Source organism: Neophocaena asiaeorientalis, unplaced genomic scaffold (assembly GCF_003031525.2).
Source record: "Neophocaena asiaeorientalis asiaeorientalis breed wild unplaced genomic scaffold, Neophocaena_asiaeorientalis_V1.1 scaffold268, whole genome shotgun sequence".
Classification (NCBI taxonomy): domain Eukaryota; kingdom Metazoa; phylum Chordata; class Mammalia; order Artiodactyla; family Phocoenidae; genus Neophocaena; species Neophocaena asiaeorientalis.
Genome location: NW_020173979.1, coordinates 12,308,216 through 12,325,246, shown reverse-complemented (window position 1 = coordinate 12,325,246; position 17,031 = coordinate 12,308,216). Strand labels below are relative to the sequence as shown.

Genomic DNA, 17,031 nt, shown 5'->3' with positions numbered 1-17,031 from the left:
TATTTCTTTTAAACACACACACACACACACACACACACACACACACACACACACACACACCTGCTGCCCTCTAAAAGAAAAATCAAAACAAATCAAACAAATAAACAAACCTCAATTGATGGACCTGGAGGAGTATGTGTGAGCGTGGGGGGCATGAGTATGTGTACGAGTGTGCATGCATTTCCCTTTCCCTTATTTGTCTCCTGTGCGTCTCTCCCTGTACCCTCCCCCTGCCTCAATTATATTATTCCCCGGGACTTGGAAGATGCTCCCTGAGCTGACGCTTTGATGGTATCTGCAAGCGTTTGTGCTGATCTTATTTCTGCCCCCTGAATATTAATTCCCGAAGCTGCTAGCAATACAGCTCCCCAGTGACGGGACCTACTAGAGGCAGGTGGGGGGAGCCACCATCAGTTCATAAGCATAATAATAATACAAAGGGGAGGGATTCTTCTGCAACCTAGAGGCTAGAGGCAGGGGAGAAAAAAAAAAAAAAGCGATGAGTTCGACAAATACATGGAGCACAGGAAGCTCAGTCTACTCGACTCCTGTATTTTCACAGAAAATGACGGTGTGGATTCTGCTCCTGCTATCGCTCTACCCGGGGTAAGATATGCCCTTTCCGGCGTCGTTTTGTTTCAGAGAGGTTGGGGGAAGGGGTGGGGACAGAGGAACTCGGGAGACCACCCAGATTTAAAAGACTCTTATAGGATTTGGGGCTTTGTAATTTAAGGGAATGTGAATATTTGGGGCGGGAAAAAGGAGGGAGGAAAGAGAAAGGTCACTTTCATTTATTTATTAATTTATTGGATTTTCTTTATTTGTTTTAGAATGGAAATGCTAACGTCATAAAGACTTTGTGTTTGGGGAGTAGCATTTTGATAGTACTGCAGTCTGATGTCTAGGTGGGCTGTGCTGATACATGCCGGCATTTGAGGCCATGTTGGAGGCGTTTGGGTGCGGGTCTGGAGGAGAAAACTGCAAATGGGGTCCTGGCGCACACCCGGGAGACGTGTGTGTTTGTGTGTGTGTGTGTGTGTGTGTGTGTGTGTGTGTGTGTGGATGGGTTCTGTTCCTGTATCCAAAGTATTGCTTGCTCCTGCACCTGGGCATTCTTAAGATCAGCCAGCCAGGTTTTCTATCCAGCCCCGTTGACTTGGCAGCAGACTCCCTGGTGGGCTAACAGGGTTCAGCACCAGGGACAGCAGTCCTGTCAGGGCCAAATGGAACGAGGCTTGTCTAACCCCACGGGACAACTTTACATCTACACAGGACATCGTTATAGTATAGACAGAAGGCCGATGGAGCCGAAGAGCACTAGTGACATCTGGGGACCCTGCTCTGATTATCCCTAACCCCTCCTTGAGATAGGAGGGGCATTGCTGGGCATGGGGTAGAGAATGTAGTTAATCAGTGCGTGGAGGGATATATGTCTGGAAAAGAGTTGGCTTTGCTGCAGTGTTGAAAAATATGCTGAGCCAGGTGAATGTGATGCCAAAATTGTGAAGTTATGCATTAATGTCTTAGAGCCTTGTTGCACTGAATAGAAAAGATGGGAAAAGGGGGTGGTGGATTTCCCAAAATCCTGAGCAGGTGTGTGTTGCAAAGTGTTTTGCACCTAAATTTTTTTGAACTTCCCTGCACCAAAGGTATCAAAGAACTATCCCTTCACATATAGTTCATCATTTATCCACCCACCAAAACAACCCCCCTGCCCAACACGTACCATCAGGATTTCCACAGGTCCATTGTACTTATATTATATTACTTGCACTCTTCTATACTGTCACTTTGAAATAAAGCTGTAAAAATATTACCCCAAATCTGCTCAAAAAGAAAGAAAGAAAGAAAAACTAGCTATAGAAGAAATCAAGCCATTGCCCTAAGGTTTTCCTGGGAGTTGACACTCTTATGTAGTAGTTGTAACAACGGGAGATAAAAGGGATGGGGGTTAAAAGATTATTTTATTTTATTGAACATTTCTAGTTAACTTCACTGGTCCTCCATTCTCTAGGGTAGGTAATGAGGAGGTACAGATTTCAGTAAAAAAGAGACCCAAGCCAAAAAGGAGTGAAAGTCTCTCTTTGGAGTCTTTGGAGTTTCCAAGCAGAGAGAGGGGCCTGCTTAATTCTACCAGCACTTTTCATACCTCCCTGCTTTACTATAAAAATAGAATATATTTTCTTTAAGAGTGTAAGATTAAGTAGTTTTCTCAGAAGAAGGCTTTTTACTGGAAATGGTTTATGTGTAATACATTTTAGTGGAATACTGGAAAAACAGTTCTTTTAATTAAAATTTGCACACATATTTTACTATTTAATGTTGTATGTAACTCTTAATTTGTTTCAGACATTAGAGAATTTGTAGTTACTTGTTGATAGGAAATATCATTCTCATGTTCTTACCATTTATGAAACCTGTGGATTAAAATCTAGTCAAGACATAGGGAAATATGTCTTTCCTTCTTACACACATCCATCTTAGTAAACAACTTTATAACTGAATAGATGAGAATATTTTTATATATTTTACTCCAATGGTCTTATTTTAACCTAAAATGTGCAATTTTATTAATTTTCCTAATACTATCATATTTAAGATGTCTTCTTACTGCAACAGTCCCACCTTTTCTTTTCCAATTATCATATAAAAAGTAATACTTAGTGATACATTTTAATTTTCAATTCTTATCGTAGTAGCTTAGATGAACTTTTTAAACAGCTCTAAATAATGGGAGTTATGTGTCATATAAACTCTCCAATCGGAGGATATTCACATTTTCTCAGTAATAACAGAATGGAGTCATTGCAGTTTGGTGCAGAGAATGTGATCAGAGTTTCAGTTTGCTGCAATCCCATTAAAAAAAAAAAGCCATTTGAATGGCTGAATAGAGTTGGATGAAAATAGGAGCTTTGATCTCTGAAGCTGATCTTGAAGAAAGACAAGTGACTAGAAAAATGTGGGATTCTGGGAGCAGTTTGAAAAAGGTTTTTTGGGTAAACAGTGGTAGTAGAACTACCTAGAAACTTGAGGGGAAGTTTTTTTTAAAAAAGAAACATTTAAATGACTTTTCATTTACATAACTCAAAAGAATATTTTTCACTCTCATTAAAATGACTAAATTCATTAGATTGTATCTCTACAAACGTAAAACAAAGAGGAATATGAAGCATTGAAGTGAGGATGTTAATAGCTAATATCTCTTCTTATATGTGGGATAGTTAATTTCTGAAACTCAAAACTATCTAAACTGCCACATATCTTATATACAATGCTATCATAGAAATGGTCTGGGAAACTTGCTAAACTTGTATGATTCTTGAACCATACAAGCTTGTTATTTACTATCCTTCCAAATTCTCCACTTGGTTTTATGAGAAAAAGAAAAATGAAATCACTTCTTCAGCATATTTAATTGCTTATAGACATAACATTTCAAATAGTCTACGCTGAGGCAAACATCTATCTGGAAAAAAAAGAAAAATATATATCACCCAGTATTTCCCAGAATCCAGCTGCCCACTACCCTCTAGACAAAATATCTGGATTGTAGGCAGGAATTTAAAAATTAGCTTTTAATTTAAATTCGTTACATAAGTGTCTCTGATATCCTAGGCTCAGTTTAGAATACCTAATCTCAAAATGATTGAATTACAGAATATTTAGTGGTAGAGGTCTCCGTTCTCCATATTTTAAAATTTGCTTCATATCAAGGATTTCTGCTCAAACTGGAAGAATGTTAAGACTGACTTTAGAGACTTTATCTTTGTTGTAAATATTATTTTACTAGGGCTGTGGCTGCTTCTCACCATCATAACTTCGTAGTCATTCCAAGGCAGACTTTCCACAGCTTAAGTACAAGTAGGCTTTATTGGAATGACATATACTTGTTGAAGGGGAGCAGAATTTGCCAACCCAAAATATGCCTCTTTGGCGTAAGGATTATTTAAGGCTGATTATTTTTAAGAAACAGCAGATACAGGTGAAGCTTAAAACTGAGTGGAAGTTACCCTTTTGTAAGAGGCATTCACATTTATAATGGAAATCTCCATTTTTAAGGGTCTCTCCCTCCCTGTACCAGAAAGAAGAGTTTGGCTAAATACCTAGAAACTTACCAATGGTGAAGGCAGGGACTTAAATCTGCCTAACAACCATCCCCTTGTTGACTGTGCTTTACTTAATAACCTTCCGTAACTGGCTTCCCCTCCTCCCAACATCTTTTGTCTTTAGCTGGAGATGGTATTTAAGATGATGGCTTGGGCCATTTGAAGGACTTACTCAGCTTTCTGGGTATCTCCCATGTATACAGGAAATATACAAGTTATTACTTTTCTGTATTTTTTTTCTTTTCCTCTTGTGAATCTTTTTATTACAAGGATGTCTCAACCAAGAACCTAGAAGAGTAGAAGGAAAATTATTTTTCCTCCCCTACATGGTCATCTAAAGTACTTCTGCTGAATTCAGTGATCACAGAAGATTGGTAAAAAGTTATAATTAGTGCAGGTCAGGAATTGTTTGACCACCCAGGTATCAGAACAATTTAAAAATTCAGGATTTCATTTGGGATGGGCACATTACCTATTCAGGTAAATGTGAAAGAAAGAATTCATCCTCTGCTACTGGGTTAGAAGAGATCCATGTGACATCTTCAAAGTCAGAAACCATATAGTCACAATACGATATTTTCAGATTTTCCAATCTATTTGTGTCATGTATATACATACACTGAATCAAATTTTTTAAATATATAAATATTAACATATAATAGATTTTAATTAACATATACAAAAGTTATATATTTTAAATGCATAAAATATAATTATATTATACATAACATATACACACACACACACAATTTTTACTACAATCTGCGACAGTTGTCAACCACATTTGACAGACTTGGAAACCAAGATTATAGAGAGATTAAATGACTTGTTTAAAGGCAACAGATAATTAGAAGTAACATCAAATAATGATAATTATGTATGTGGATAGAAATAGAGTCCTATAGGTATATACATTTATATCATAGTTTGCAGCGAGTCACTGTTGAGTTCCACGCATGACCTGCCAACAGTGTTGATGCAGCTGGAGCTTTCTCCCTTCTGTAGCACCCCTCCCCCTACAACTCAGCACTTACCCAGTCCTTTCACCACTTTGCCCCAGACCCCTTCTCCCATAGCAGGATCTCAGAAGGCCTTTCACCTCCCTCCCTTGTCTCTTGGGCCATAGCCACTCTGATCTCAGTGTATCTTTTGCTAAATACACATTTTCTGTATAAAAAAAAAATGGAGTTCTCTGAAAAAATATTGTAAAATGTATACATACATACAAGATAATGATAACTGATTATATTTTAGATCTGTCACTAATGACTTCTGAGTTTTATTTTGTGTTTTCTGTTTTGTTTTATTCCTTCTGAATTTTTCGATCAGTTTCATTTCACCAGTACTGTTTGCTCATAAGTGTAGTAACTAGACTAGATTATTAAGATACCAATCAGTTTTAGTTTTTATAATTATCTGATTTCACCTTCATATAATAGAAGTTAGAATAGATACCTTACATCCAATCAGCCCACTGAATAAATTAAAATGTTGAATCTATATAGTAGTGTGGTTTGAGGTCCTCAGTACCATCACTCACTCCATTTTTAAATTTACCTCACAATTTTGATTGAAAGCTCTGAACAGATATGCTTAGAAATAATCCACTCTTCAGTTGTTTCATGAGTTAAATAACATGTTAAATGATATTATTTAGTCCCTGGGGAAAAATACATTAAGAAAGTATATTTTTTTAATGGTTATGTGAAAATAAAGCATAGTTTAATCTGCAATTCATTCATGACCCAGAAATTTAACTACTGCTTGTCATCCCATTTTCAAAGAGACTTTGTCCTCCCCTGAGAAAATGTATAGGCTAATTTGCTCAATGTTGTCCCATAGTTTTCCTACAGAAATTCTATATTGAGGCAACCATACTGAATATTAAAGTAGAAATAATGTTACTGTTTCAATATCTGGATATCTCTATCTTCAATATATAGATATTAAAGTTGACCTTTTTAATCACCTCGAGCAACAGCTCGATTAACTGTGGCATGTGAAAACTTAATATCAAAGTGCTTAAGTTTTAACTTCTAGAGGAATAAAAAGTTACACTTTCTACAAATTAAGGCTTTTTTTCTTCCTGAGAATGTTTTCGTGCACACTTTTATTCTCTCTATAGCTTTGTAAGTTAGATGAGGAAGATAACATTTTACCTTGTCCAAGCATTTTTTTTTTTTTGTGGTACTCGGGCCTTTCACTGTTGTGGCCTCTCCCGTTGCGGAGCACAGGCTTCGGACGCGCAGGCTCAGCGGCCATGGCTCACGGGCGCAGCCGCTCCGCGGCATGTGGGATCTTCCCAGACCGGGGCACAAACCCGTGTCCCCTGCATCGGCAGGCGGACTCCCAACCACTGCGCCACCAGGGAAGCCCCTTGTCCAAGTCTTCTTGAATGTTGGCTGTAGAGCAAGGGTTGAGACTTCCCCAGCCATATTCCTAGTGCAATACACCACACCACTCAACAATAGTCACCCTTTTTCTTCGTAAAAGTAAGAAAATACTTGGATTGTTTTGAGGTGTAAAAGGCTTCTCCAGTTTGCTTTATTGGGAAAGTTATTTGCTATTCATTTCTTCCATATTCTAGAGAATGCACATCTTTTAAAAGGAAATAAAAACCTCCTTTTAAGTTATACATTTGTGGCTTAGATAAAATTTAACTCAAAATCATATTAAACCCCACTGTATTATGAAATAAGAGGGCAAAATATGGTAATAATTCTATATTATTATAAAAATTATGGAACTCTATAGATAAAGTACCATGTAAATGCAAAGTAAATAGTGCTGATATTACATTCTCCACCAATTCATAAAGAAAACCATCTGAATACCAAATAACATAGTGAGGAAAATAAAGAATGCTTTTTAAGCAAAGGTCCTTTGTAATAATTGAAACCCTGCCATGAACTCAAGTATAGTAGTAGAACCAAAGTCTATGTGGTGAGACAGATAAATATCAAGTTCTATAATTTATTTAGGCATATTTAAATAAAATGGCCAAAACAAACTGAATATAACTTTTCAGTGTTATCTTGGTAGGAAGAAATAAATGACTTACTCTTATTTATGATCTTTTGTGCAGGTTAACAGTCCCTTTATATAAACTGCTTTTGAAAACACATTTGAAATACCATAAGTGAGGGAAAAACTCTAGATATAAACTGTAGAAATGAATTAATTCTTAATTCATTAAAGGAATAGTATTGCAGCCAGGTCTGTTCTAGGAACTGGGTATATACTTATGGGACAAAAGTCTTGATGTCCGCCATAATGGAGTTTGCAGTCTCACGGGGTGGCAGGCAATGATCAAACCAATATACAAATAATTATTAAGTTTTAACTCAGGTAAATGCTACACAGGAAAGTCATATGGTGCTATGAGAGAATATATCAGCTTTCTAACTTGATGAAAGCATAGGCTAGAGAAACTGAGTGAGATCCACAAACTAGCTGAAACTGATCTACAATCATCTAATTGGTCAGTTTTAATATTTCAACATTCTTTTCTTGGTTATAATAGTCTTTGCTGGATTTTTTGCCCTCGGTTGAAGAGGTTGTCACTTGAAAAATGAATGGTATTTTCGGGGAAGAAAAGTGGTGAAAATTTTTTTAATGTTCTGAAAACTATTTTTCTTTACTATTTAAAAAATTATGTAATAGACAAGAACTATATTAAGGATAATTAAATAAAGTAACACATCATTTATGACATTATTTTAACACAAACTAAATTTACTAACCAATGGCCAGTTGATGGGCTTTTGCTCCACTCACTCCCCATCCAGTAGGTCTTCAAGTTATATATGCATAAAAGTAGATCTGTTTTGCTACCACCACCTCCAACTGAGACATCTTCTCTGATTCTTTGTCAATCCAATATAAATAGTCAACTACAAAGAGGGGGAAAAACACATGACCATCTTAAATATAAATACCAGTTGTGAATATCAGTTAATTTCAGACTTGGATATAATACGATAAGAAAAATACAGTGAACATTTTGGGGATTTTAGAATTACATGCAAAATGCACTGTGTATGACCTATAAAAATGTGTACAGAAGGAGACCCGACACCTTGTGGGATCTCAGTTCCCCGACCAGGGATTGAACCCAGGCCACTGCAGTGAAAGCTTCGAATCCTAACTGTTAGGCTACCAGGGAACTCCCGCAGTGACTTTTCAATATTGATAAATTATAATCTTTCAGCAAGAGAATAGATGCTAGTAATTATATGTTAATAAATTATCAACTGTTTTTTTTTAAAAATCTATTTTACCTATTGTCTTCCAGTATCCCCCTTTATCTTATTCTTAGAATTAGCAAGTGTGTATTTAGTTCCTTTCAAATAATCATCGTTCTAAAAGCAAAGTGTCCTATACTCATACACATACACACAAATCTGTAGCTTTGGATAATGCCCTTTTTAATCTCAGAAAAGAATACTTTTCCCATTATATTAAAGAGATTGAGTAAATATATATTCTTAAATTATTCCAAAAGAAAGAACAAACAAGTTACTTTAAATCTGAGGTAGTATTCAGATATTTCCTGTTTTTAATAGAAAAGTAATTTTCCTTAGTATTTCTTAGAGGGAAAACTTAAAGTGATAATTTTTAAAGTCAATAACAACATCTCAGTGATTCCAGGTAAAAATTATCATTTAACTAAATTACCTCATTTTAACTTAACTTTATTAATAAAAATTTGCATTCTTTATTTTTAAATTAATTCTTAAATTTTAAAATTCAACAGTTTTCAGAAAAAATTTTTGAATTTTAAAAAAGTGTACATTTGAAATTGATTATTCTTCATTAAATTCCACAACAAAGTATTTAATTAATTACTTAAATTATTTAAATAATTACTTCATAACCTTCATAAACCCATACTTTATTAATCAAGTTATTAGAAATTATAAAAATTTAGACACTTTTAGTTTATTCTACATCCAGGTAAATTTTTCATTATTTTATTTATTTTTTTACTTTTTATTTTGTTTTATATTGGAGTATTATTGATTAACAATGTTATGTTAGTTTTAGGTGTACAGCAGAGTGATTTAGTTATACATATATAAGTATCTATTCTTCAAATTCTTTTCCCATTTGGGTTATTATAGAATATTGAGCAGAGTTCCCTGTGTCATGCAGTAGGTCCTTGTTTGTTATCTATTTTAAATATAGCAGTGTGTACGTGTCAATCCCAAACTCCCTATCTATCCCTCCCCCCACCCTTCCCCCCTGGTAGCCATAACTTTGTTCTCTAAGTCTGTGAGTCTTTTTTTTGTAAATAAGTTCATTTGTATTATTTGTTTTTAGATTCTGCATATAATAGCATATGATATTTGTCTTTGTCTGATTTACTTTGCTTAGTATGATAATCTCCAAGTCCATATATGTTGCTATAAATACCATTATTTCATTTTTTTAATGGCTGAGTAATATTCCATTGTATATATGTACCACATCTCCTTTATCCATTCATCTGTCAGTGGACATTTAAGTTGCTTCGGTGTCTTGGCTATTGTAAACAGTGCTGCAATGAACACGGGGGTGCACATATCCTTTCAAACCATGTTTTTTCCAGATACATGCCCAGGAGTGGGACTGCTAGATCATAAGGTAGTTGTGTTTTTAGTTTTTAGGAACCTCCATACTGTTCTCCATAGTGGCTGCACCAATTTACATTCCCACCAACAGTGTGGGAAGGTTCCCTTTTCTCCACACCCTCTAGATCATTTATTGTTTGTTGATTTTTTGATGATGGCCATTCTGACCGGTGTGAGGTGATATCTCATTGTATTGATGGTTTTGATTTGCATTTCTCCAATAATTGGCGATGTTGAGAATTTTTCATGTGCCTCTTGGCCATCTGTATAACTTCTTTGGAAAAATGTCTATTTAGGTCTTCTGTCCGCTTTTTTTATTGCATTGTTTGTTTTTTTGATTTTGAGCGGCATGAGCTGTTTGTATATTTTAGAGATTAATCCCTTGTTGGTCGCATCATTAGCAAATATTTTCTCCCATTCTGTAGGTTGTCTCTTCATTTTGTTTGTGGTTTCCTTTGCTGTGCAAAAGTTTTTGAGTTTCATTAGGTCCCATTTGTTTATTTTTGTTTTTATTTTCATTACTCTAGGAGATGGATCGAAAAAGATATTGCTGCAACTTATGTCAGATTGCTCTGCCTATGTTTTCCTCTAAGAGTTTTATAGTATTTGGTCTTACATTTAGGTTTTTTATACACTTGGAGTTTATTTTTGTGTATGGTATAATTTATAAACTAAATTATCTTTGGGGAGTCCCTTAACCCTATAAGCACCATTTGTTTTATATCTGTAAGACATTTAATTGATATTGGTATATTGTAGTATGTAATGTTCACCCCTAAAAATGTGGAGAGTGAATGATAACAGAAATACAGCCATGTTTAAATGTTATTAATTTAAAAATCTTTAATTTTATGCCTTCTATTATGAAATGATACTTAAAATATGCCTGAATTTTCCAGTAACTGATTTATTGAAAATGCTGGATTTAGATAGCTATGGTCTAGAAATTATGATTCTCTTTAAACGTCATCTATTGAATCTCTCTTCCCCACACCTGGACAATACCTAACGTAAAAGCAGTGAATTTTCCATTCATTTTAGAGTTTATAATGATCTCATTTTCAGGTATTAAAGTCTCATCTAAATTGATTCTTCAAACTCTCACTCACTTTAAATTTTTTTCTGTTCTCTGATCAGCCCTGACCTAAGATTTCTGCTGCCTGCCTGACACTATTTCTTCATTTTTTTGTTAGGCTCCTCTTCTCTTTTTATTATGCTGCTTTTGGCTTTTTCAAGATTAGAGTGGAGGGAGGAAGGGCAGTTACCTTTGCGGAAAGATCTTATTGTACTCTCTGGGTGAAAAATGCCTAAATGTTTAGTCATTCTTTCATGGGGGGTTGGATGGATTCTATGGAGCTAACCCTCTTCCTCCTTCCTCCTCCTGGGGACCTTTAGAATTGCACTGTTCCCTGACATGGGTCATGCTGTATGAGGGCTTGATGTTTTATGACAGGCCCTCAGCTCCACTCTAAAGACACATCTACCCTGACTTTCTACTAGCATTTTCTTGCCAAATAGACTGTTTTTCTGGCATCCATTTAGCTCAGGAGGAATGAATGAATGAAAAACAAACTCAGGAAAATTGCTTGTCAGCTTCAGAAAGTGAAGGTCTTTTTCTCACTCAGATTCACTATTGGGATAGTTCAAGCCAGCCTATCACCTTTAGACTTTTCCAGGAAAAAGTCAGGCTACATTAGTCATTTGGACTGCTTAAATTAGAGACCACAGGCCAAATTTTGCTAAGAATTCTCTATCTACCCTGTGTTCAAACAGCATTAAGAAGAAGATATGTACGTTTTCTGTTTTGGGTAGAGATAGCAATTACCCCTGTTAGTCTCCCCTAAATGGTAGACATCAATGAGTGGGTTTCTTGACTTTGTTTTCTAGTTGCCTTGAGGTAGAGGTGGAACATGTATCACTGTGAGGAGGGGATATGAAACTGCACCATTCTTTCTACACTTAGGCCAATAAACTTTTTCCATAAGAACTGCTCTCTTATTGAATCCTTAGACTCCTATTTTACAGCCCCAAAGTGGGTGAAGGAAAAAGAACCCAGGACTGGTTTTTGGCCTACTCTAGCAAGTTCTGCCTCTTCTTGGCAGCCTACCACATTTGTGTTAAATGAGAATATAACACTTCTCACTTATTTTTCTCAGTGCTGGGACATCAGTTATGATAACAATGGGGAAAGTATACTTAATATTACGTTACCCATGCAATTCATTTCTTCCTGATATCCACTAGTTAATTCACCTTCTTCAAATCTTTGCTCAAATATTGCCTTCTCGTTGCCTACGCTGATTACTCAGTGTAATACTGCACATGTCCCTCAACCCTATACTCACAATTCCACTTATTCTCTTCTGTGTTTTACCTTTCCTTAGTCTTCAGTAATTAAGTAGAAAAATTTTTATTATGTAGCTTACTGATTTATTATTTTCTGTCTTCTTCAGCTAGAATCCAGGATTAATGAGAGCAGAGATGCTGCTTCTTCCACTGTTATACTCCAGGCTTTTAGAGAAGTGTCTTGCTTCTAATAGATGTTCAATAATTACTGTTTAATTAAATAATAAAAGCTGCATCTCCTTTTCCCTGAAATTTATCTTCTCTTAAAAAAGGAAAAAAAGGTACTTCCCTGGTGGCACAGTGGTTAAGAATCCGCCTGCCAATGCAGGGGACACGGGTTCGAGCCCTGGTCCGAGAATATCCCACATGCCGCGGAGCAACTGAGCCCATGTGCCACAACTACTGAGCCTGCGCTCTACAGCCTGCGAGCTACAACTACTGAGCCCACGTGCCACAACTACTGAAGCACATGCGCCTAGAGCCTGTGCTATGCAACAAAGACAAGCCACCACAATGAGAAGCCTGCACACCGCAATGAAGAGTAGCCCCCGCTCGCCACAACTAGAGAAAGCCCATGCTCAGCAATGAAGACCCAACACAGCCAAAAAAATATAAATAAATAAATTTTAAAAAAAAGGAAAAAAGAATCTTTTCCATAGTGCCTCACTCTAAGTTCAGCATATATGGCTGGTGACCAAAACAAAAAAACCCAAACAAATCCTACAGAATCGTGTAGTCCTTAAGAGCATAAGCTATGGAGCCATACTTGACCAGGATTCATATTTCTACCCTTGACATTTACTACTTGATGGCCCTCAGTAAATTTATTAACTACATTCATCCTTAGTGTCTTCATATAAAAAAAGGAAGATAATAATTCTTCAAAAGCTACTTTTGAGTAGCAATTGACATAATACATAGTACATGGCACATAGTAAACTTCTCTTACATGTTGTTTTTGTTTTTGTTACTACCTCAGGGTCATTATTTATTTCCTGGGGATATTCCTAGAGACACAAATAGTCTCTCCACCCCTGTTAAACGCTAAATTTGGGTAAAGTCCAGGAGAGGGGTTTCTTAATAAAAATTCAGTAATTCTCTAGTCCCCTGTCTTAATTTGTGTAAGATGAGAAAATTGGATAAAGGTCCATAAGTTTCTGGAATGACTATACTGTTCATTCATTTTAGATCAATACTAAAAACTTGATAAAATTCCTAACACGTGTGGATTAGGTCCCAATAACAATAAAATATGTGGTGACACGTGGGACTTCTTCCTGAAGACAGCTTCTTTAACTATATGCAAAAAAGAGAGAACTGATATTTTTCTATTCAAGGTCATAACTGAGTCTTCATTTTTTGTGTGTGCCTTATGGATCTGATAATAGAGTGAAATTCAACATCCTCTGTCACCTAGGTTACTGCATCAGCCACCTAAAGTACCTTTCTGATGCCGGTTTTGCTACCTTCTGATTTATTCACCACATAGCAGAGAGACTTTTTTCCTAACAAATATTTTCCTAAATAAGGACATAATTTAGATTCAGTAACTGTTGAGAGTTTAAGTGTAGAGTTAGGTAAAATCTTTTCCAAATGTGTACACCACTATCACCACCACCCATATGTATATATACATACATATATTAGTTTCCAATATATATTGGTTTCCATCACACTTGGAGGTTTTCTTCTGCCCTTTCCAATTAATCACCCTTCTATGCACCTGCCTTCTTCTTGACTTCAGACTATAAGTAATCTCCCAACCACATTCTTAATAGATGTTTAAGTATCAATGAAATATTTCAGAAAAATGAAGATGTACATAAAGCAGAAGTTTCAAGATAGCGGTTATACACTGACTCAGGTGACCTCAGTAGTGTCCTTCTGACTTGCTATCTTGTGAATCACATTTTGTTTAATCCCCAGTGACTGTGTTCCTGGCACTATGCAACATGCAAGAAGCTATAGCATTGAACAAGGCAAACACAGTCCTTGCACTTGTGGAATGTATATTTTAGAATAAAGACATGCTTTTAAAAACATAATACTACATTATATATGTCATATATTATAACCATACTTTTATATATATTCTTATAGACAATATCCTACATATATATTGATTTGTTTCACTTATTGCCTCTGATCTAAGTAAATTTGTGTAACTAGATAGACATTTTACACTCAACCATTTTTTAAATCCACATATCCATGTGGTTCTGTCCATTTTCCCCTTGAAACTGGCTAACATGGGATATCATTTGACTCTTGTTGAGCTTTCAAGCACTATGTTAAATGCAGAATGAAAATAAATGCAAAGTAGACAAATTTCCTCCTTCCTATGAAGGAAGACAAATTTCCTATGAAGGTCCCCTGCCTTTCTGCCATAAATAAATAGGTATTGCGTTCCTAATACTTGTTTGGCACTGTACTAGGGACTGGAGATAAAACAAGAAGAAATACAGACATCTTCTTAATCCTCTTAGACATTGCAGTCTAGGGACAGGCAGATAGTAAACAAACAAATTTCAAATTGTGGTAAATGTTGAATAACTAAAAGGTGTGCTATGATGGAGAAAAGAAAAAATTGTTTTAGATAGAATACTCAGGAAAGGCCACTCTGAGTAATGGATAAGAAGTTGAGATTATAAGAGTATTAAAAAAATTCAGCCATGAAAAGTTTGAAGGGAAGACCTCTCTCATTATAGGTAACAGCAGATTGCAAGGGCCCTGAATGGAGAAAAAAACTTGGTGTGGTTTAGGAACTAAAATTAGCCCACATGGCTGGAGGACAGTGATCATGGATGAAAAAGTCAGGATATAGGATTTGGGAGTCAGAAAGCTGCTTCCTATGGTACAACTTTGAGGCCATAGTGAATATTTTGAATTCTGGGAAATACTTCATATAATAATACCATCAGTTTTATTCTTTTTTTTTTTTTTTTTTGCGGTACGCGGGCCTCTCACTGTTGTGGCCTCTGCCGTTGCGGAGCACAGGCTCCGGACGCGCAAGCCCAGCGGCCATGGCTCACGGGCCCATCCTCTCCACGGCATGTGGGATCTTTCCAGACTGGGGCACGAACCCGCGTCCCCTGCATCGGCAGGTGGACTCTCAACCACTGCGCCACCAGGGAAGCCCAATCAGAAGTTTCTTAATGGTTATGAGATCTGCTTTGATATTACTTGTGATCATGTACCTGAGGATATTGGAAAGAGTGGAAAGAATAATGATAGGGAAGATGCAGGGAGAAGCATGGATTCTGTGGGAGCTCCTTTTTTAATTTGTGCAATAGGTTTGCAGTCTCATGAAAAAGGTAAAAATATACTACTGAGAAAAGACAGTAAGTTGTTATTTCCTTAAGGTATTTTCTTTGTAATATGAATTCTTTATCATTTAAAGCATTTAAGCTATAGTGTGACAGGGATCTAAATTTGCAAAAATATGAATGACACAAACTGACCTTTTTTCTATTATACAAACTTTTAGTTTTTTTATGAAACCAGCATGCTGATTTAAAACACCCTTAAACTTTGGGTGAAGTTAAGATGATTTCAAATCCATTGGGATTTGTTTTTTTACATTGTTCCAGAATTCTAAGAACAAAAGTAATTTTGGACTTTCTAAAATACATCATAGAATACTTACTTATGTTCACTGCCAGCACAGAACTTTTTAAAAAACATCTACCATATTTTCATAGGAAAAAAAAGTAATAATTCCAAGTGCTGAGAATGGTGTTTAGCTCATAGGAGATATCTGTGAATAATACAAGTGAGTGAATAAATACACAACTTCTATGATCTGGAGTATTCATAATTCTAAGTTATGTAAATTTATGTAGAGATAAAGATGGACTATTGATATAATGAAGGTAGAGGGAATGAGGAGGAAGCAAAATGAGAGCAACAAAACTGAAACATAAGACTTGATTTACTTTTTCAAGTGATTGATAACACACTGATTTTCAGAAAATGTTTTATCCAGGAAGAGTCAAATAATGAAAACTTAAGAATAATCTTCTAAAAGTGGCCACACCACAGGAACAAATGTCAAATTTGTATGACTTGAACTTAAAGACTACAGCATGATCTTCTAGAAAAGAAACAAGGGAAAAGAAAAGAAAAAATGTAGAGAAAGAAAAATTCCCAGAATCATGGTCACTCAGATGGACACATATTGATAAAATTCCTACATGAAAATGAAAATTCAGTCAGCCACCTGAACAAATTTGTTCCATAGTTTCAAACATCTGTATATTAGCAAAATGAGAATATTTCATTTCTTGCTATGATAGAACAGACTATAGTGATATGAATTTTCAATACATCTAAAGTTCACTTGAGTTTGATACACTTGAATATACATCTGAATATATGTTGATATTGCATGTAATATAATCAGGCTTCACTTTTTTAAACTGGCTCTCGATGACCTTTATACTAAATTTGGAACAGTTTGACCTCTTGTTCATGGACTATGAGAAAATACACATTTGTTCTCTTACCCACCTGTTGCTCCCTTGTAAATAAGTGGACAATTTTGCATGTTTATATATATATTACCTTCTATTTTGCTCGAAGAGGAATGAAAAGTTTTATAATTTCCCCAAAACGTTTTATGCTCTAGAGAAAAATATTATTCTTACCATAGAAGTTGAGTTTTGGAACTGATTACAGAGGCATGCTGATAGAAATAACCTTCATTCATATCAAGTTGGAGGTGCTGGCAAACAGATTAGTCACGTTCTACCATGTGACAATGTTTTTCTTATTGCCTTGTGCTGTTAATAAGTGTTGCCTTTTTTCTAGCTCTTCAGATATTTGTTTGTCTCTCCAAATAGATGAGAGGTGTTTTGATATCAGCATTGTACTTTGCACATCTTTCCATCTGCAACTGTACTTGAACAAAAGAGTCTCATATACAGGCTGATTAACTGAAGGAATGAGGAATCTAAATTCACAAGGCA

The 17,031-nt window shown here is 35.7% G+C and overlaps 1 protein-coding gene across 2 annotated transcripts in view; it reads left to right on the top strand.

Annotated features, from left to right (window-relative positions):
• The first annotated feature begins 499 nt into the window (after nt 1-499).
• Nucleotides 500-17,031, top strand: part of GABRG2 (gamma-aminobutyric acid type A receptor subunit gamma2) — a 117,770-nt gene continuing 101,238 nt past the window's right edge. For both annotated transcript variants that reach the window (XM_024753384.1, XM_024753383.1), the window contains exon 1: nt 500-606. In XM_024753384.1, the coding sequence (XP_024609152.1) occupies nt 500-606 (107 nt within the window). The remainder of the gene's footprint in view (nt 607-17,031) is intronic.